At 39.3% G+C, this 22,691-nt stretch overlaps 1 protein-coding gene across 3 annotated transcripts in view; it reads right to left on the bottom strand.

The window, feature by feature from the left end:
- WDR49 (WD repeat domain 49) overlaps nt 1–21,923 on the bottom strand; it is a 160,191-nt gene extending 138,268 nt beyond the window's left edge. For all 3 annotated transcript variants that reach the window (XM_020878618.2, XM_070466465.1, XM_070466464.1), the window contains exon 1: nt 21,756–21,923. In XM_020878618.2, the coding sequence (XP_020734277.2) occupies nt 21,756–21,923 (168 nt within the window). The remainder of the gene's footprint in view (nt 1–21,755) is intronic.
- Between the last annotated feature and the right edge of the window lie 768 nt (nt 21,924–22,691).

The following is a 22,691-nucleotide window of genomic DNA, read 5'->3' as shown; positions in this document are numbered from 1 at the left end:
TATATACATATAGATATGTATTTAAATTGGACTTTCCTGGAAGCTCAGCAGGAAAGAACCCGCCTACTATGCAGGAGCTGCAGGAGACTTGAGTTCAATCCCTGGGTTGGGAAGATCCCCTGGAGGAGGGCACAGCAAGACTCTCCAGTATTCTTGCCTGGAGAGTCCCATGGACAGAAGAGCCTGGTGGGCCACAGTCCATAGGGTCGCAAAGAGACAGACACTACTGAAGCAATTTAGCATGGCTTGGCATGTGCTTAAATTAGTCCTAATTTAGTTAGCATCTGAGTTTTATGCCTGAATTTACAACATAATATTTGTGTGACCATAGGTTAGTCATAATCTTCCTAGGGTTTTTATAAGGCTTCAGTAAAAATAACATGTATATAAAGCCATCTTTTTTTTTTTTTGAATTTTTTAAATAGCTTTATTGAGATATAAGGGGCTTCCAGTGGCTCAGTTGGAAAGAATCCACCTGCAATGCAGGAAACATAGGAGACTTGGGTTTGATCCAGACTTGGGTTTGATCCCTGGGTAGGGAAGATCCCCTGGAAGAGAGCATGGCAATCCACCGCAGTGTTCTAGCCTGGAGAATTCCACGGACAGAGGAGCCTGGTGGGCTATAGTCCATGGGGTCACAAAGAGTCGGATGCAACTGAAGTGACTTAACATGCATATACGTATTGAGGTATAAATTCAGATACTATACAATCCACCCTTTTAAAGTGTACAGTTAAATGAGTTTGAGTATATTACATAAATAAAGCCATCTTTAAACTGGAGAATGAAATGGCAACCCACTCCAGTATTCTTGCCTGGAGAATCCCATGAACAGAGGAGCCTGGTGAGTTATAGTCCATGGGATCTTTTTACATTAAATGATTTTATTCAAGCAATATTTATTATTGTTGAAGATATCCACATCAAGTTAAATTCACAAGCATATAGTAAGTATAGCTAGCAAAATATTAAGAATTTAGAAAATTAGATTTCATTATAAAACAGAGTACAAAATAATTCTGTCTCTTCAATTAAAAATTTAATTAGTATGGCTTTAACAAAACTGTCTTCCCATAGACAATTTGTTCTAACTTGAATGTAGGACTTCCAGATAAAAACTACTGCATAGTGTTTTAAAGTATACCCTTTCACTCCTATTAGTCATGACCACACGACCTGTCAATTTTTTTGACCAAAAATTAGTACCTCTGCATCTATGAGAATTCCTCTTCTAATAAAAGCAAAGGGTGAATGGCCTATTAAAAAACATATTCTTATTCAGCCCTTGATAAGATAATGTCAATAAATTTATTTTGCTATGTCTATGTAACGACTGAGTAAGAAAAAAACCAGCGAAGGCCTCCAACTGTTCCTGCAAGGAAGCTAATATACTCAGAATGTCTGGTTGATTATCTCAGTAAGCACAATTTTAGACCTTTAAAAGTCTTCCTGTCTTCCTGAATCCCTTTCAAAGAGTATTCTAAAAGTCATTTTCTTTTGCCTAGAAAGTATCTTCTGCAGCTACAGTCAGTTCTTGTGAGCTTTAAAAAAAAAATTAAAAAGCATTAGCTTTATAAAATTCTCTCCAGCTTTTCAGCTTTGTCAAGATTGGATTTCACTGTAACTTATATAAAAACTGAGCACTAAATCTAAGTTCAAACTTCTGAAAATACAGCTTTTTAAAATACTTGACAGCCCTTTCTTTTCATCAAGAAGAGATCATGTACTTTCAATCAGAACATATGAGTGTGCCAACACATTTTTAAAATTATTTACCTTTTACATGAAATAATTCACGTTTACTATAGAAAAGCCAAAATATGGACAAGTCAAAATTTAAAATCCTCCATAATGCCATCAGCCTACCAGACTTTTTTCCTAGGCAGAAACAGAAATACGTATGCATTATTTACGAAATGGTGTCATGATTTATTAATGTATACCTTGTGTGATTTTTCCATTTTATATCATACCATCTAGCTACACCTTATGTAATATATACTTGTCTTTAACATCATTTTAATGGCCACACAATCTTCTATGGAGAAGAAATACAATTATACTCCCCATTATTAAAAACTTCAATTGTTCCACTGTTTTCCCATTCCAAATAAACAACCCTGCAACAAACATTCCTACACATACGTCTTTGCTTAGTTATCAAATTATTTCCTGAGGGAAACTCCTCAGAGGTGCTGCATCAAAGACTTTGCACATTCTTAAAGCTTTTGGTATATTTTACCAAATCATCATCCAAAAGACTGAACAAATTTACATTTTCATTAACAAAGTATGATATTGCTTACATGCAAGACCCTCACCAAGCTGGGATATTCTTATTCTTTTTTAAGAGTCACTGATTGGTTTTCTAAAAAATAGTTCTGGTATGCCTGAGCATTGACATACTTGCTGGCAACACAGAGCGAAACATTCCCCAACTAGACACTTAATTCTTTAAAAATACGCCAACTCTTAGAAATGCTGTTTATGTTTGTTTTTTCCTTACCTTTTTCCTATAGCAATATTTTATAATGAGTAAAAGAAAGATAATTTTTCTTCTTTTTTCCTATTCTGTAAAAAAGTCTTGCCTAAGAAAAGAACACAAGTTCTTCTTTAAAACTATGGAGGGACACAATCCAATCTGGTCAGAAATCTGCAGTATTTTTCAAAACTGATAGTGGATTAACATGTCACACTCATTGCCCTTATCCATTGTTAAGCATTTTCCTTCAGATTCTGAAAATTAATATCAAATGGTGAGTTTTAAGTCACTTAGAGAAATATTTCCATCCATCTATACCATTGACCTATTTATTAATATATATTGAACAGGTAGCCCATACAAGGTAGCATGAGGTAGATTTATTTATTCATTCATTGAACAAGTATTTATAAAATGTCTGATCCATGCCAAACCAGCTCTGAATAAGACAGAGAGGTCTCTGCTCTTCAAATCCTTATATTGCAGTGAGGATCCCAGACATACTGATCACACTGAACGACATGTGGTTCTAGATTACCAAAAGTAAAACATCACAAGAATCACAGTAATTAATGCTTTTCCTAATTTCAAACTGAATTTAGGATTTAAACATGTCAAAGACATTCCATGAACTGAAATCTTGCATGGACCAGAAAACTTTCTTTCCTCTGAAACAAAAATTGTTTTTCTTAAGATGATTAGAATTCTGCAGTGCTTCTTTTTCTCTAAATTAAAAAAAAAAAAAAAGTATACTTATGGCTGATTCACATTTTTGTATGGCGGAAGCCAACACACTATTGTAAAGCAATTATTCAATTTAAAATAAATTTTAAAATATAGTTTCTAGTAGGATCTCAGAATCTTATTTTCCCCAGAACTGCTAGTTTTATCAATCACTTCACCAAAATTATTTTTTTTTTTTCTGTCAAATTTGTGGCATGAGTTTTGGGTAAGGTTCAATGACAGTTGAATGAGGATATACTATTCAATGCATCCTTCTCCCCATCTCTATAATTAAATTTAAATTAGCATGCTGCTTCCTCACACTTCATTCCATCGCACTTGCCTCAATTTCCCTTGGTTACAAAGTGCGCTGGTTATGAATATGTATTAGAGTTTGCTGTCAAACACTGTGAACATCTTCTGGAGCAGAAGATTAGATATGTTATTTCAAAACAGATGCATCATTTTATATAATCCCTTGCAATTTTCATCTACCAGTGAACATTCATAAGAGATTAAACAGCAGAACAGACTAGTCTGCCAGCCAAAGTTCATACTGCTCTTTTTTCTTGCTTCGATGGATTTTAGTTCGTTGTAATTTTCACTTCATTATGATATCAATGATTCAACAACTCAGAAATCTAAATGGAGTTAAATTTTTGCGACTAACAAAGATACAAACCTTGAAACTCCTGTACTGAATTGAAGGTTTAGAATTAAGCTCTCCCATAACCCACCTCCCCACCCCAAAATGGGCTTCCCTTGTGGCTCAGCTGGTAAAGAATCTGCCTGCAATGCAGGAGACCTGGGTTCAGTCTCGGGGTTGGGAAGATCCCCTGAAGAAGGGAAAAGCTACCCACTCCAGTATTCTGGCCTGGAGAATTCTATGGACTGTATAGTCCGTGGGGTCGCAAACAGTCAGACACAACTGAGAGACTTTCTTTATGCTTCGTACTTCATACCCCCAAAATTCAACATATTTCCTATCCAATAAATAAGTTAGAAGTGAATTGCAGCTTCAGGATAAAAAGTCAATATATCTTTTTCTTTTACATAAAGATTATAATTCCTAAGAAGGGTAACTGCTCATATCTTTTTTCTCTAAGCCCATGGAAGTCTTTAATTTTCTGCTATGGACCTAAACCATGTTCATCACTATCATCTCTTTTAACTACGCTTAAAAACTTGGAAGGAGCACCCTGACCAATGGAATGGTGTTGCCAAGAGACATTTGTATTTCACAGATCTTCATTTGGAAACATCAATACAGTAGGATAAATATACACTGTTTTTAAAAACAATTGCTGTCTCTTCACTGGAAACCCATAGACGGAGTCAAAGAATTGCACACATCCATGAATTTCTGGCATATTAGAGTTCGAATTTTAGAGAATCTATACGAAAACCTTCATTTAAAAAGAAGACACCAAGGCCCAGATAATTAAAACTAATTCTCTAAAGTCACATAGCTCACTGCTGCCAGGAATAAGGTTAGAATCCAGGATTTTTAATTCCTAATCACTTTAATCACAGCACAAATACACTGACTTCAGCAAAATCTGATTCTCTCTAGGATAACACATTCATCAGCAACAACAAAAACAGAAAAATATGAGGTTGGAATGTGTATACCCAAATAGCCTCATGCAATTTTTATAAAAGCTAATGCTCAAAATTCTCTAAGCCAGGCTTTAGCAATACGTGAACCGAGAACTTCCAGATGTTCAAGCTGGTATTAGAAAAGGCAGAGGAACCAGAGATCAAATTGCCAACATCTGCTGGATCATCGAAAAAGTAAGAGAGCTCCAGAAAAACACCTATTTCTGCTTTATTGACTACACCAAAGCCTTCGACTGTGTGGATCACAATAAACTGTGGAAAACTCTGAAAGAGATAGGAATACCAGACCACCTGACCTGCCTCTTGAGAAACCTGTATACAGGTCAGGAAGCAACAGTTAGAACTGGACATGGAACAACAGACTGGTTCCAAATAGGAAAAGGAGTACATCAAGGCTGTATACTGTCACCCTGCTTATTTAACTTATATGCAGAGTACATCATGAGAAAGGCTGGGCTGGAAGAAGTACAAGCTGGAATTAAGATTGCCGGGAGAAATATCAGTAACCTCAGATATGCAGATGACATCACACCTATGGCAGAAAGCGAAGAACTAAAGAACCTCTTGATGAAAGTGCAAGAGGAGAGTGAAAACCTTGGCTTAAAGCTCAACATTCACAAAACTAAGATCATGGCATCTGGTCCCATCACCTCATGGGAAATAGATGGGGAGACAGTGGAAACAGTGTCAGACTATTTTGGGGGGCTCCAAAATCACTGCAGATGGTGATTGCAGCCATGAAATTAAAAGACGCTTACTCCTTGGAAGGAAAGTTATAACCAACATAGATAGCATATTAAAAAGCAGAGACATTACTTTGCCAACAAAGGTCCGTCTGGTCAAGGTTATGGTTTTTCCAGTGGTCATGTATGGATGTGAGAGTTGGACTGTGAAGAAAACTGAGCACCGAAAAATTGATGCTCTTGAACTGAGTGGTGGAGAAGACTCTTGAGAGTCCCTTGGACTGCAAGGAGATCCAACCAGTCCAGCCTGAAGAAGATAAGTCCTGGGTGTTCATTGGAAGGACTGATGCTGAAGCTTAACCTCCAATACTTTGGCCACATCATGCGAAGAGTTGACTCATTGGAAAAGACCCTGATGCTGGGAGGGATTGGGGGCAGGAAGAGAAGGGGACGACAGAGGATGGGATGGCTGGATGGCATCACCAACTCGATGGGCATGAGTTTGAATAAACTCCGGGAGTTTGTGATGGACAGGGAGGCCTGGCGTGCTGCGATTCATGGGGTCGCAAAGAGTCGGACACAACTGAGCGACTGAACTGAACTGAAGCTTCCCTGGCGGCTCAGACAGTAAAGAATCTGCCTGCAATGTGGGAGACCTGGGTTCAATCCCTGGGTCAAGAAGATCTCCTTGAGAAGAGAATGGCCAGCCACTCTAGTATTCTTGCCTGGAGAATCCCATGGACAGAGGAGCCTGGTGGGCTATAGTCCATGGGGTTGCAGAGTCAGACACGACTGAGAAACTAGTACTTTCAATTTCACACTGAATCTTTCTGATGAGGTACTTAAAATATACATATGAACTCCGAATCAACAAAGTAAGCAGGAAATGAGTGAGAAAGATTCCATTCCAGGCTCTAAAGGACTTTTTCTTTTTTCTTTTCTTTTTTTTTTTTTTTTTTAACCAAATTATCTTTCCTGCTGTTGTAGCCTTCTCAAACCAGAAATCCAATATTTCAACCAATCTCTGGCCCTTATACTTATTCCTTTGATGTCACTTTTTCATTCCAGGGGTCCAGCAAATCACTAACCCTGGTAAACCATCTTCTCCATGCCTACAACCAGGTTGCTGAACAAATATCACCGAAATGGGCAGAACGGTACCACTATAATAAACTACATGATCTCCAACCTCAAAAACTCCCTCTTTTGCTAATAGGAACCCTTCCATGTTTCCTGTCTGAACTCACTTGCTTTCTTCAAACACCTACTTCATCATTTCCTTGTCCATTCCTAACAAAACTCTGACTACTCACTCACAGAAATGAAGAGGAATGGAGAGAAGAAAAAGTGGGGGGTTGGGGAAGCATCAGTCAGATGAGAGCTTCCTCAGGCTTCTGCATACACACAGAGATTGACTTGCATCTATAGCCATTTCTTTCTTCCTTCCTGTGGCAACAGAAATTCTCCTGTTCCCTAGATATATCCTTTCCTCACCACCTCAGTGAATATCTTCTCTTGCTGTCTATTGACTCCTTTTCATTAGCATTTCAACATAATCAAATTACTTGAATTGTTAAAAATTTTACCTGACATTCACATCTCTTTTAGCCACTGCGCCACCCTTCTCAGCCATCTTGAAGGAATCACATTCCTTCACTGTTTCAATTCTCTCTCCTCCAACTTACTCAGTCTTTGCAACCCAGCTTCTTTCCCTTCCCCTCCACTGAAGCTGTTCTTATGAAGAGGATTAAAAACTTGTAGCTAAATCTTTTAGTGGATTCTTTCCAATTCTTATAAGGTAAAATATACCAAGTTAATTTTAATGCCAAAAGATCTTTGTTTCAGATTCTTGATACTCCTATTTAGTTGGAAAGTGAAACTTGAGGCACATGAAAGACATCAATCAAGAAAGAAAAAGGTTCAAGCTGCTTTAAGGAGAGAAGAATTTGGTAGTTTTTGTTGTTTGATTAAACAGATGGGAAGAGAATAGTGTCAGACAGGGGAGGTGGACAAGATGGGAGAAAACAAGATGGTGTGTGGTGACATGGCCACTGAGAAAATTCCACAGGCAACATAGCCCAGAGAAAATTTATATGTATAAATACTCAGCTTTTCATGAACCTCCCTCCATGTGACTTTAAGCCACTAGGATAAAGCCCCCCACATATACACATATCCTCAATCCCCTCCTCCGCTCTTCTGCTGAAGAATTTGGTCTTCATGACAAATTGCTTTGGGAGCTTTCCCTTCCCCAGAACTTCACAGTAGCCTGATCACACCACATTAGTGATGGGAAAAGCTCCAGTCTTGTTTCCGGCAGTATTTACCAGTGTCTGTTCACTGACCAAAGTCCACAGTTGATCAAGGTTGACTGTTGGGCAGAAGCTCTGCCAGAAAACAAGGAAGTGATAAAAGATTGATTGTGATCCCTTGGACAGTAGCCCACCAGGCTCCTCTGTCCATGGGATTCTCCAGGCAAGAATACTGGAGTGGGTAGCCATTTACTTCTCCAGGAGACCTTCCCGACCCAGGGATTAAATCCAGGTCTCCTGAATTGCAGGTGGATTCTTTATCATCTGAGCCAACAGGGAAGCCCTAAAAGATTGATGGAAACTTGTAAAGAGGATGTGGGAGCTGGTTTGAAGGGACTGACACTGACCAAATTTGGGACAATTTCCAGTATCAGAAAGAATAATGATGGTAATAGATAATAATGCATTGAATAGAATTAATGAATCCATGAGTCTGTAGTAATACTCAAGATACAGAGATGTAGTGATAATGGGGGAAGAGAACATAAGGGGTGAGAAAGAAGAAGCCTTTTTTTTACAGAGTAATGCTATGTTTAGAATAGTCACTTGGTCATGCCTGACTCTTTGTGACTCCATGGACTGTAGCTCTCCAGGCTCCTCTGTTCTTTGTTCTTGTGTCTCCTGCATTGGCAAGCGGATTCTTCACCACTGCACCCCCTGGGAACCCAAAATCCCTAGTGAACCCACTTTAATCAAGGGATCCAACTTATAGCATCACCAATATGGGACAAACAACACGCTGTGCCTCTGATGTCTCAAGATGTAGACATAACACTTCTTACGAAGTATTCTTGCCAAAAATGGTGAACCTAAATCTAACAGTGTACCTAAATCAAATGAATGAGAAAATACAGATTGTGAGATGTTCTAGACATGGCATGACTCCTCAAAAATGTCTATATCATGATAGATCACAAAAAGTAGGATTATGCTTCTCAATTAAAGGAAATGTGTAATCCTGGAAAGGATCTGTAATTTTAAAAAAAAAATGAAAGACATAACTAGGACAAATGGGGATATTTTAATATACACATTTTATTAGGTAATATATGAAGTTGAATTAAGAAGAAGGCCCTTCTTCCTAAGAGATATATTTTGAGCTAACTGGGGCAAACTACTATCATGCCTGAACTCACTTTTAAATGACTGAGGTAAAACGATGTACTATGGTCTGCATATTCGTGTCCCCTAAAAATTCACCAATTGAAATGTTAATGCTCAACATGATGATATTAGGCAGTGGGGCCTTTGGAAAGTGATAGTTTATGAATATGGAGCTCTTATGAATGGAATTAGTGTTCTTGTACAAGAGGCATCTAGAGCTCCCTAGCCCTCTCTACCATGTGAAGACACAACAAGAAGTCTGCAGTCTGGGAGAGGATCTTCACCCATCCATCCTGGTTCCCTGATCTCAGACTCCCAGTCTCCTGAACTGTGAGTAATAAACTTCTGTTGTTTGTAAGCTACCCATCTGTCATATTGTATTAAGTCTCCTGAAAGGAGTAACACATTGTATATATGTATATGTGTGTGTGTGTGTGTGTGTGTGTGTGTGTGTATACATACACCACATTGGACTTCCCAGGTGGCGCAGTGATAAAGATCTGCCTGCCAATGCTGGAGACATAAGAGACATGGGTTCGATTCCTGGGTTAGGAAGATCCCATGGAGAAGGAAATGGCAACCCACTCCAGTATTCTGGCCTGGAGAATTCCATGAATTGTATAGTCCATGGGGTTGCAATGAGTTGGACACGACTGAGCAACTTTCACTTTGCAGGGTTCGGAGTAGTAAAGAAAACCCAAATTATAAGATCACACTGTGTAAAATAACATTGGAAAATTAGGAGTAAGTTTGAGTAAAGTTTAGGGTTCTTCACTAACAATAAACAGACAGAAATAGATATCAGACTAGTTTGGGGTGATATTCTGGTTCCGCCAACAACTCAAATGGACCTGGACAAATCCTTTCATTTGGATTTTTGTTTCCTTATCTGTAAAATATAGGCAATAAAATAGGTCTCTGTAGTCTATCTCTTGATACTAAAGTTCAATGAAAGGAAAGTGATGAAGAAAACTACTTAATAGAAAGACAACATATCTAGAGGAGGTGCTACTTTTATTTTTATTTTTTTAACTTTAACTTTTTAATCTTTTTTTGTCACACAGAGCAGCATATAGGATTTTAGTTTCCTGAACAGGGATTGAACTCATGCCCCCTACAATGCAAGCACAGAGTCCTAACCACTGCACCAAGAGGAAGGTCCAAAAACGGTCCTGCTTTTAAATTCAGCATCATTAGACCATACGTTTAGAAAATAGTAGCAACGAAAAGAAAAAAAAAAAAGAAAATAGTAGCAACAAGTCTTTAGGCTATTAAGATATACTGACATTTTAATAGCATTTGTCTTTGCATTGAATTATGGTATGGATAAAGAGCTCACAAAGCCATTTGGCATACCTTACCCTGCTACGGGCATGGTTCTATTTTTCCATAATTGAGACCTTGACACATACACGAAAACACACAGTTTTCATTTTAGAATAATATTATGCACTGTTCTGTTATTTTCTTCTTTTCACTGAATAGTAAATTTTGACAATTTTGTGTCTTTCTTATTCACACCTGATCTGAAGAGCTGACTCATTTGAAAAGACCCTGATTCTGGGAAAGATTGAGGGCAGGAGGAGAAGGGGACGACAGAGGATGAGATGGTTGGATGGCATCACCAACTCAATGGACATGGGTTTGGGTAGAGTCCGGGAGTTGGTAATGGACAGGGAGGCCTGGCGGGCTGCGGTTCATGGGGTTGCAAAGCGTCAGATGCTACTGAGTGACTGAATGAACTGAACTGAAGTATACCTCAATTTATTTATCTGTTAATTTATTGATGAACATTGGGCTATTTTAAATCCTCCATTTTATTGATAATATTACAATTAATATTTTTATACAAATTTTATTTCTGCCCCTGTTATAATTTATTTAGGATAGCTTGTAGAATTAGAATTGCTGGTTCAAAAAGTATACATTTGATATATTTCAGAAAATTGCCTGCCAAAAACAGCCTTGACAATTTACAGTCTCAGTAATAATGTCCATTTCCCTGATTCTTTGCCAACAGAAAATATCATCAATGTTTCTAATCTTTTCCAAGCTGATGAATGAAAAGGCTGTCTTCTTTCTTGCTTAGAGCTTCAAATCCAAGTCCTAATGAATTTGAGTATCTTTTAACATGTTTAGCAGCTATTTATATGGTACTTTTCCTTGAATGAACAAAACATGACAAAGTATGTAATATATGTGTAAATTAATGCTACATATGATATGTATATGTGCATATATGGGTAGATATGAACAAAAAACACACTGGAAGGATGCAACATTGAGTAGTTATCAGTTGCATTGTTGTATGGCAGAAAGTGATATAACATTATAAAGAAATCATCCTCCAATTAAAAAATAAATAAACAAAACCATTACAATAAAAAAAGCACTACTACCAAAAAACAAAAAAAAAAGAATAGTTACCCAGACTAGTCACTGAGGGTGGGCCAGAGGGGATTTCACATGATAAATTTGATTTTACAACCATGAAGATGTTGTATTCATTCTAACTTGTCTTTAAAAGGACTGTTAAATGAAACTATGTATGACTGGCTGCACCAACTTTTCCTGTTTGCCTGTTTCTCCTCCCTCATCTTCTAGGAAATAACCCTGCTTCTCTTTCTGTTTTGTATTGTTTGTATGGAGTCCAGTTGTTTCTTTACCCCCTTGAAGGATTTCCCTAAGATCCAGTCTTAGACACTCTGCTCTTTCCTCAAGATGATCTCATATGCACCCAGGGTCCCCACCTTCCGGGATCTCACATGGACTTCTCTCTGCCTTTTTGATCCTTCTACTTGGCTCTAGTTGTATTTAATCAGAGCATCTGCAATTAGTACAAGAGAAGAGCATACAGGAGCTATGAGGAAAGGGGACAGGAATAGGTATTAAGATATTTATCCAACCAGGGTGGAGAGAGAAGGCTTTCTGGGGACAGCAATATTTAAACATGAAGTATGAATAGGAGTTAGCTGGAGATTGTGGGGAGAGAAGCAGGAATATTTCAACCTGAAGCCCCGCATTTGATAGGTTCTAAAACAGGAATACTCTTAAAGCATTCAAGTAACTAAAATGCCACAAGCATGGACAATATGGGTAATGTTCCAGTGTCAGATAAGTTTGTGATTGACTTGTTGGAACTGTAAGCCTAACTGAATACTGGTGGGGAGGGGTAAGCTCTGGGCTTGAAGTGGGGAGGTAAGGATTCCTCTGAGAGAAATGGATGCCCCCATTCTCTACAACCCTGGTAGACGAACATGGAGAAATGGGTCTTAGACTAAAGTAAAAAGGAAAATATTTTCTGGTATCTCTAGGGGCAGAGCTGGATATCTCACAAGCTGGAATCAAGATTGACAGAAAAAATATCAACAACCTCAGACATGCAGATCATTCCACTCTAAAGGCAGAAACTGAAGAGGAACTAAAGAACCTCTTGATGAGGGTAAAAGAGGAGAGTGGGAAAACCTGGTTTAAAACTCAAACTTCAAAAAACTAAGATTATGGCAGGTGGTCCCATCACTTCATGGCAAATAGATGAGGGAAAAGTGGAAACAGTGACAGATTTTATCTTCTTGGGCTCTGAAATCACTGCAGATGGTGACTGCAGCCACAAAATCAAAAGACGCTTATTCCTAGGAAGAAAAGCTATGACAAACCTAGACAGCATATTAACAAGCAGAGATGTTCACTTTGTCAATAAAAGTCCACAGAGTCAAAACCATGGTTTTCCAGTAGTCATGTATGGATGTGAGAGTTGGACTGTGAAGAAGGCTGAGCACTGAAGAATTGATGCTTTCAAATTGTGGTTCTGGAGAAGACTCTTGAGAGTTCTTTGGACAGCAAGTGAGAGTTGGACTGTGAAGAAGGCTGAGCACTGAAGAATTGATGCTTTCAAATTGTGGTTCTGGAGAAGACTCTTGAGAGTTCTTTGGACAGCAAGGAGGTCAAACCAGTCAATCCTAAAGGAAATTGATCCTGAACATTCACTGGAACGACTAAGGCTGAAGCTGAAGCTCCATTACATTGGCCACTTGATGCGAAGAGCCAACTGACTGGAAAAGATCCTGATGCTGCAGAAATTGAGGGCAGGAGAAGGGGGCAACAGAGGATGAGATATTTGGGTGGCATCACCAACTCAATGGATGTGAGTTTGAGCAAACTCTGGGAGATGGTGAAGGACAGGGAAGCCTGGCATGCTGCAGTCCATGGGGTCGCAAATAGGCAGACATGACGGAGTGACTGAACAACACCAACAATCACCAGGGCCAACAATCAGTTTGGCCTCCAGCTCTAAGGAATGAGGAGTCTGGTATACTTCCAGGGGGAACTGAGGGGCTGAGAGTAGTCTGTTGGCCATATATATATAACCAGAAGTATGGAAAGGGAGTGAGCTACTAGGATACCAAGAGAAAGGTCTAATTGTCCAATAGAACTTTCTCTGATGAAGAAAATGTTCTATAATCTGTACTCTCCACTGTGGTGGCTACTAGCCACATGCACTTACTGAATACTTTAAACATGGCTGGTGCTTGTGAGGAATTGAATTATTTTATTAAGTAAGTTCTAGCTTTATTTCATTTTAATTTAAATAGCCACCTTTGGCTCAAGGCCACCATACTGGACAGATCTGGAGAAAGACCTGTGTGACAATCTGGCCTCAGAGGTTGTGAGAATTAAGAAGAGAGAACATGGGAAGCAACAGAGTATAGGAAAACTGTGTCCCTGAAAGTCCTCAGCAGAGAATGCTGGTGCCCGAGTCAAGATCTAACAAGACTCTTTTCTGTAATATGTTGGTAACACCTGATGAGGGGAAAAAATGACCCGAGGGACTTGTGTCTGACCAGAGCTTCAGGGAAAGATCAGAAATCACAAAGGGCAATTCAGAGGGCTCTTGTCTAATCATTGGGTTTAACTATACTTGCTAACACAGCACAAATGCAAAATCAAAATAGCACAAATTATATTTCTCCAGTTGTCTCTTTTCCTCACTTTTCTTTCTTAATTTTTGGGAAATTTGAAAAGGTCGGCTGTGCCCTTCATCTTGGTTTCTCTGGTGGCTCAGCAATAAACAATCCGCCTTCTATAGAGGAGATATAGGAGACATGGCTTGATCCCTGGGTCGGAAAGATACTTTGGAGGAGGGCATGGCACCCCACTCGGGTATTCTTGCCTGGGAAATCTCATGGACAGAGAAGCCTGGCAGGCTATGATCCATGGGGTCACAAAGAGTTGGACACGACTGAAGTGACTGAGGAAGCACGCAGGCCCACGGTGTAAAGGTCTGGCTAAGTTGATATACTACAAATGAATAGCAATAAGCATCTTTGCTTGCTTTCTTTCTCCTTCATAACAAGTTTCTTGTTTGCTTTCTCTACTCCAATCCTGTCCAAAGCTTAAGGTTAAAATGTTTGTCCCTCAAAAGTACTCTTCATCACCCTCTCTAATCTAGATTAATTTTTATAAATGCCAGTTCTGAAAGCAAACAGAGAAATTATAAAATGCATGAAGCTGTTAGAACTTGTCACAAAATTCAGCGCAAGGGCAGCAGTGTTCAGGAAGGCCGACTTTCCGTGTGTGCTGACAGAGAACTTCACTTGCTTGTGTTCCAATGATGGCATCCTTTGTTAACCTCCCCATGAATTCTAACAACTCAGACAAAACCACCAAAGCATTCTCTGTTGTTTCCGATTGTGCCAACACCAAGGCTATCAAATTTGTCTTCATGCTATTACCTTAATGATGAGGAGGGGCACCTGCAGGGTTCACTGATTTTCTGCTGCCATCAAAAAATGAGGTTTTTTGATTCCTCTAAGGGAGCTGGAGTGAGAAATGCTCTGACTTGCTGCCTTTGATCAGCAAGTGATGGATTGACTGAGATTGCTGGATGCACTCTGTACTATGGAAGACAGCTGTAGGTTAAGCTTTACCTGTTTACCTTCCCACAGGCCTCCACTGAATGCCTTCAGAAAGGAAAAAGCAATAAAAAAGCAATGAGTTATTCCTATCCCTCCCTTTCATTTTTCTACCCTTCTCTGCATTGATTTATTATAGGACTTATTACTTGCTGATTTGCAAATAAATTTTCAAATTCCAAGGGACCAAGGCACAGTGTCTGTGTGGTACTAACTTGACATGTTCGTTTCATTATTAAAGTCCATATCCTATGGGATTCCTGTTCCTTAGAACACCAACCCCAAAGGGTGGGTGCCTGGTGGCCAGTGGGAGCCCTGCCATACAAAGGGCTGGAAGGTTGACAATCTACCCCAGGGCCCTGGCTCTGCTCTATAGGGTAACTCAATTAAATGTCTTTGAGCTTTAGTCTCCTCATGTGTAAATGGGAAATATAAACACCTGCCCTGACTACATTCCAGGCTGGTGAGAGGATCAAATCGCACGATCCCTACAGAGGTATTTGGTAAAATCTCACTGTACTTCAAAGACATTAAATTTTTATTCATCATTTTTACCTCCACTGATTTCCAGAAAGAACTTGAGTTCAGTTACAGTACATAGGCAGTCAGACCATTAAAACCAAGATCAAAGAATCATAGAATGAAAACAGAAGACAATTGTTTCAGAAAAATTTATGTTAAGAATTATTGTATCAGTTGAAGACTAAATTTAACTTTGAACTTCCTGGCAACAAAGGCAAAACATAAAGCATCCTTTGGTATGTAGCTTTCCTTAATCTATGAACTATAGCACACAAGTTTATTAGGAGAGACGGAAATTTTCCTACCATTACACTCTGAGATTAGTGAGTGAGACTGTTTTCTGGGCACCCGCCTGCCTACCCTTTCCAGCTGCCCCGGCAGTAGAGACGGGAGTTTGGCCCACAAAACCCTGCCCCACTTGCTCCTTCAAGCTCTTACTCCCACGACTAACTTGACACACGGCCAGCCTGAAGGCAGAAGATGGAAGGAGCCTGCCTATTAGAATCCTTACTTATAGCTGCTGCTAATTAGAAATATCTGTCCTCTACATGAGTGATAAATAAACCTCTGTCATGATGTGCTATTATATACTTCACACAATTTGCATACCCTGTAAAATTCTCTAATTTCAGAACTTTATTGGATACCATACTATACAGTTGTCACCTATCAGTCTTACCTTAAAAATAATTTTTAAGTGATCTTCATGGACTGTATCATATTTTGACGGAGACAAGCAAAAATCTAATAGTTCTAAGGAGAGGTGAAGCAAAGATAGATGGTTTTATTTATGTGTTTGGGATGGTGATGTCTAGGGTAGAAAAAAAAAGAAGCAAGAGGTAAGAAGAGTTCTAGAACATGAGTTACATCTAGGAAGGCCTGTCCATTTGGATAAATTAATAGCAAAGATACAGTGGGCAATGAGAAGGCAAGTCCCTTATGAACTGGGAGAGTCCGAGTTTAGAAAGATGAATAGGGACTTTGCTAGCAGACCAGGGGACTCTGAACTCCAATGCCAGGGGCTAGGGTTTAGAATCTGGTCAGGGAAATATGATCCCACAGGCCAAATGGCATGGACAAAAAATAAATAAAACTCATTTATACATATAAAAAAGAGAGGCTAAATAATGGAAAAGTGGGAATCTGTTTTTTTTTTTAATCTCATATCCTTTTAATAGATTACCCCCCCACCACACACACACACACACACACACACACACACACACTGCCTACTTTAAAAATACAGACCAACACTATCACCATCAATTGGGTTACTCAAGTAATTTCTCCTTCTCATGTCTGGGAGAGGTGAGGATGGAAGGGGTGGAACAGGAGGATCAGAAGACCAAGATCACTCTTGTTTGTTTGTTTGTTTGGAGGGGGGGTTAATATGACTTACCTAACTGTAAATGTATGTAATTAAATTTTTGATAACAGTGACTTTCTGGATTCCTTAAAGTCTACCCTGCCAAGCAAGGCATCAGAACTCTCGATTTTGTCCTGTTGGTACAAGGAAAGCATTGTTCATAGGCCCTGCTATAGACAAGAATGTTGGGAATTTTTATAAAGACAATCAAGCATGAATACATCATAAATTCTGTGGATTTAATCATTTATGATACCTTAAGCACAAATTTCAGAACTACAAATACCTCCTGAACTTCTCTGGTCTATCGAGGTTAAGTGAGCACAAGTGTGTTGTGTTTAGATTCCATTCACCCCCTAAGATAAGTGTGTTCTGAGAACCTTCCCTGAACATCTCTGGGGACTTCCTGTTAGGATTTTTACTATGCCTTTCTCACACTGAACTGTTTTGGCCCTTCCTACTTTAAGCATAAATAGTTCACCATTTACATATGGTTTAGGAGCTTTATTTCAAGCTATTTAAGCTTAAGATTTAGCAGGACTTGGGCAAATGGCAGCACAGAACAGACAGGATAGAGCCAGAGAGGATGCACCAGGGGATGCTACAGACAGCGCGGCTGACAGAGGCAGGTCAGGACCCAGCCCAGGGAGTCCAGCAGTGTAGCAAACTATAGACCCAAGCCAAACAGGCAACAAGGCTCCCAAGATCAAAGAGCAGATGGTGCAGATATAAAGAAGTCAACGATGGAGAAGTCAAGAAAAGAAATATTCAAGAACCTACACAGCCACAGTCTTGGGGAAAAAATCAAAATATATCAAGTCTGAATGCAGTGTTTCCAAAATCCCATTTCTCTTGGACCATTAATATCTACTTCTCAAGATTCCTATAAAATCGGCAAATCACAGGCATCCTTCTTCATACAATAAGGGGCTACTGAAGTATCTAAGAAAATGTAAATTATGTTTGACATCAAAATAATATGACTACCCAGAGAGCACATAATTTCTTTAAGTAGGGAAGTTTGGGTAACAAGCATTTTACAGTTCTATGACTAATACAAGTTAATATTCCCTGCAAACTGATGTGTGGCTTTTTGGACACCATCACTTATAAGAAAAAAAACCTCATAGTTACTTTTCTAGTACTTCTATCCAGATAACTTCTTTGTTCTAAAGAAGAGGATCAAGATATCTTGACATCTTTCACATGGTAATCAAATATGAAATAAGAGATGAAAAGATGAGATTTTGTACTCTTCTATGTGAATTTGTGTCTTTGCAACTCATTGTTTCCACTTTCTACCCCAACAAAAAGGAATATAAAAGCATAGTTGTGGGTGTTATTCATAGTTTAAATTTTGGGGGGAAATGTATGTATTAAAGTTAAGAGATTGTTAAAGGCCATGTGGTTCAATTTCTACTCACTGAAGATATAATAACTATGTTGACTGAGCACTTTTTCTACATCAAGCACTCTTTCAAGTGCTTTCCAGATAATATTTCATTTAATCCTCACAACAACCCTATTATCCCCAGGTTAGAAATAAAGGAAACAGGCTCAGAGAGATTAAGTGATTTGCACAAAGTCACATTGTCAGTGACAAAAGAAGGATTCAAATCCAAGAAGTCTTACCCTGACTCTTAAACACTGATTCTGACTCATACATACCATCATACAATAAACGTAAGCACTACTCACGTTCTCTTCCCTTTTTTTTTCCTTAAAGAATTTTTTGTTGTGGACCATTTTGAACGTCTTTATTGAATTTTTTACAATATTGCTTCTGTTTTATGTCTTGGGTTTTTGGCCACGAGGCATGTGGGGTCTTAGCTCCCCAACCAGGGATCAAACCTATACCCTGTGTCTTGGAAGGCCAAGTTTCAACCACTGAGCCACCAGGGAAGCCCCAAGCACTTTATTTCTAAATGGTACTACTAAGATTTATATGGTATGTAATAACTCACTTGGAAACATGTGAAACATTCACTACACAATTCAAAGACTCATCTTTCCATTTTTCAATTAAGCATTCCTACTGCTATTTTTTTTTCCATTTATTTTTATTAGTTGGAGGCTAATTACTTTACATCATTACAGTAGTTTTTGTCATACATTGAAATGAATTAGCCATGGATTTACCTGTATTCCCCATCCCGATCCCCCCTCCCACCTCCCTCTCCACCCAATCCCTCTGGGTCTTCCCAGAGCACCAGGCCCGAGCACTCAACAGACATTTCTCCAAGGAAGACATACAGATGGCTAACAAACACATGAAAAGATGCTCAACATCACTCATTATCAGAGAAATGCAAATCAAAACCACAATGAGGTACCATTATACGCCAGTCAGGATGGCTGCTATCCAAAAGTCTACAAGCAATAAATGCTGGAGAGGGTGTGGAGAAAAGGGAACCCTCTTACACTGTTGGTGGGAATGCAAATTAGTACAACCTACTGCTATTTAAGAACATGGACTTTGCCTATTACCTGACAAATCTTCAGCTCCAAATAAGCAATCTGGGTGTAAGAAAACAAAACAAGAGATAAAAGGATCCAGTTTCAGAATTATGGCATTCTAAGAGTGTGTCTTTAGTGAATGGACTACAGATAACTACCTTCAGAGTTCTATGATGCAGAACAACCCCTGCATTTTTCCTTTTACAAGGAATTTTTCCTTTTACAGGAATCTACACTTGTGACCTGTGGGCCCATCCCTCACAACAGATGGGAGGGAATTTGTGGAAATCATCTAGTGTATCATTCTTCCCTAGGTGTCTGTGCTGTTTGTGGAAACTGTGTTGTCTTGAGGGCCTAATTTTTGTTCCTGGTTGTACATTTGCCATTGGATCATTCCATTCCATCCGTTGAGTCTGTTAAAATTGGATGGACTTTCACTTTTCCTTGAAGTAAGCACCTGCAAAGCTCAATTTCTTTTTTAAACACTGTCATTAGACTCTCTAGGTTCATGCAAGCTCTGAATAGTAATCTCTTTCTCCTTTTCGATCCATCAGTGGTACCTGATCTTCAAAGTGGTCAATTTCAAAACAAGTGATCCAGTCTTTGAAACATTTAGAGATTAAAAAAAGATCTTGAAATTGAATTGTCCCATTTCACTTTGGTTCACTCCAGACTAATCAGTAATTTGGAAAGAACATCCACCCCCAACCTTTTGTAGCAGTTTCACCCTCTAACACATGGACTTTATAACATAGACTCTCCTAACAGACCCTAGAACTCTACTTCATGTTCTGAGGACCAGAACAAAACTGCTCACATTTCTGTTCATTCCAGAGTCAAAGCTGTCAAAGTCTGTGGTTATGTTTTTATGAATGCCCTCAAGCTGTCAAAGTGTTTGCAATGTCTATCAAAACATGCCAGATTCATTTGGGGCATTGGACATGAGCAGCACTAAAAGTCTTTTCAGACAAGTGGGTTTGGATAAACTGCAAAAACATGAAGATTAATATGAGAAAAGTGTAGGGCAGAGCATGTCTGTCCTACTAGATATGATAGAGTCTATTAAAAAGAGATGATTGATAGTAATGAGACATTATCAACATAGGTAGAATTTATCTGGTTATACAAAATAGGGTATAGTAGTTTTTCAGTAGCTAGCAACTATTTGGGGGTAGGGTAGATAAAGATAAACTTTGTGCCAATTACAGGGCAATAGAATGGTTAGATTTCACCATGCTTTATTAATTTCAAGGTGGTATTCCCAAACATTTTATGTCTGCTTCAAATTAACATGACATTCTCAAGCACCCCCAGAGGACATCCTGAAGCTCTGAGAGCATATTTTAGCAAGTGTAATGAAGTAGAAAGGATGGAGGCTCACATCTACTGAAATTCCACAGCATGGAAGAACACTTCTTCCTATCAGCAGAGAGGCCAAAAGTCATTTTGATGTACACTGTTCATTCTGCACAGCTGCAGATTTCCAAATTAATTGAGATAGAGAGAAGGAACTTATTCATTTATAGTTAAAATTCCTAAGGTTTATACGTAGAATTAAAATTTAAGATTTTTGTTTTCATGGGCATTGCTCCAATATTTACAAAAGAGAGTGGCAGACCGATTCCTCACAGGAGATCTGGGACAATGAAGTGCCACTACCTGCTTTGAAAAGGAGCCGTGTTGCTTGGGGTGAGGCAGGGGAGAATGTCTGCACACAGGAGGTGCATGCATGGGCTCATGCCTTGTCGTGTCTGACTCTGTGACCCCACGGACTGTAGCCCACCAGGCACCTCTGCCCATGGGATTCTCCAGGCAAGAACACTGGAGTGGGTTGCATTTCCTGCTCCAGGGGATCTTCCCAACCCAAGGATCAAACCTGCATCTCTAGTGTCTCCTGCACTGACACGTGGATTCTTTACCCTTAGCATCACCTGGGCAGCCCATATACCTGGAGGTGCCTATTTGCATTTCCAGAGGGATATTTCCATGTTGCCTACAAGGATGGTTATTGCTGGGAGTCACCCTAGAGATCTGGCTTCCCCTTCTTAGCCTTATAACTTTCTATTTTCCAAAAATACATTGATGTCTAAAAAAAAATGATTGTCTAGGAATTCATTTTCCTTCCTGGATGGTAATGATATTCAGTAGCAGCAATTTCATACTAAATAATTTTATCTCACCCAATGAACCAATGGATTAAGTTACTCTCTTGTTAAATCCAAGTGTGATTAATTCTCTTCAGTCCCCTGTTGTTGTTGTGTCTCTCAGCTGTGTCTGACTCTTTCATGACCCCATGGACTGTTAGCCCGCCAGGTCCCTCTGTCCGTCGGATTTCCCAGGCAAGAATACTCGATTGGGTTGCCATTTCCTTCTCCAGGGGATCTTTCTGACCCAGGGATCGAACCTATATCTCCTGCATTGCAGGCAGATTTTTTACCACCGAGACACCTGGGAAGCCCTTTTAACTATTCAGTATATTTAAAAAAAAAAATCTTTTAAGAGAAAAGTCTTTGTTTCATCCCTGTCTCTTTCACAAACAACTCAAACTCTCCAGCAAATAAGACGAGTGCTTACCTCAAAGGCTCTCTGTATTTGGATGAAGTCGCCCAGGGTGAGTTGATTGCCAAGCAGCGCTGTGCTGGCGTCTTCCTTTGCAGTCGCACCATGGGAAGTCCTCTCCGGGTTCTCTGGCCAGGGCTGAGACCCTTTGTTCAACCCAGGGGTAGCATTCTGGCAACTCATAATGGCTTCACCTCTTTTCAGCAGTCTTCAACTCTCTCTGTAAGTTTTTTTTTCTTTCTTTCTTTCTTTTCCTTTTCCCTCAACAGGTGCCTTTGGAAAGAAACAACTTAAGCAATCGAATTCCAAATAAAAGTAGATTTCAAGGCACTCAATTAGGAGGCAAAAAATTCAAGCCCAGAGGCAGGGAATGAAAGCTCTGGACCCTCACTCTTCCTTAGTTCCAGTTTATTTTCAAAGCCCACTGTTGAATCCTTTTAAAACACCCCACCACCAATATTCTGTTTAACCTGGCTTGATTACAAGAGTGTAAAAGCTTTCCCCTGGGTTTATAGCAACTGACACAAAATGCAACTTCTAATACTCGTTTAAAATGAATTAGAAAAGCAGTTTCTCAAAATCTCTTTGGCTAACCTTGCTTTTATTCACATGTCGTGGGTTTAAACTCCGTTTTCTTGTCTTGAGATGTGAGATGACACAGCTGTCCCAGGGAAGTGTGTGCCTCTGAAGACTACCTTCCCAGCAACATGGCCTTGTTTTTTTCATGCGTGCCTGCTGCCTTTGTGTGCTTCTAGGCAACCAGTGTGAAGCCAACTAAGGCTTCTCCCTTTTCTCCTCCTCCTCACACCCCCATCCCGTCCAGCAACTAATGACTGACCTGAAGGTCTGAATAAATAATGTTAACATTGAGGTTTTTTTAAAGGACCATTCAGCCCACTCATTTTTTTTAATTAAACTTCATCACTGCACTATTTAAAGACAACTTTTATA

The sequence above is a fragment of the Odocoileus virginianus genome, chromosome 4 (genome assembly GCF_023699985.2).
Source record: "Odocoileus virginianus isolate 20LAN1187 ecotype Illinois chromosome 4, Ovbor_1.2, whole genome shotgun sequence".
Taxonomy (NCBI): Eukaryota; Metazoa; Chordata; class Mammalia; order Artiodactyla; family Cervidae; genus Odocoileus; species Odocoileus virginianus.
Note: the sequence above shows the minus strand (reverse complement) of the source record. Positions and strands in the feature narration are given on the sequence as shown.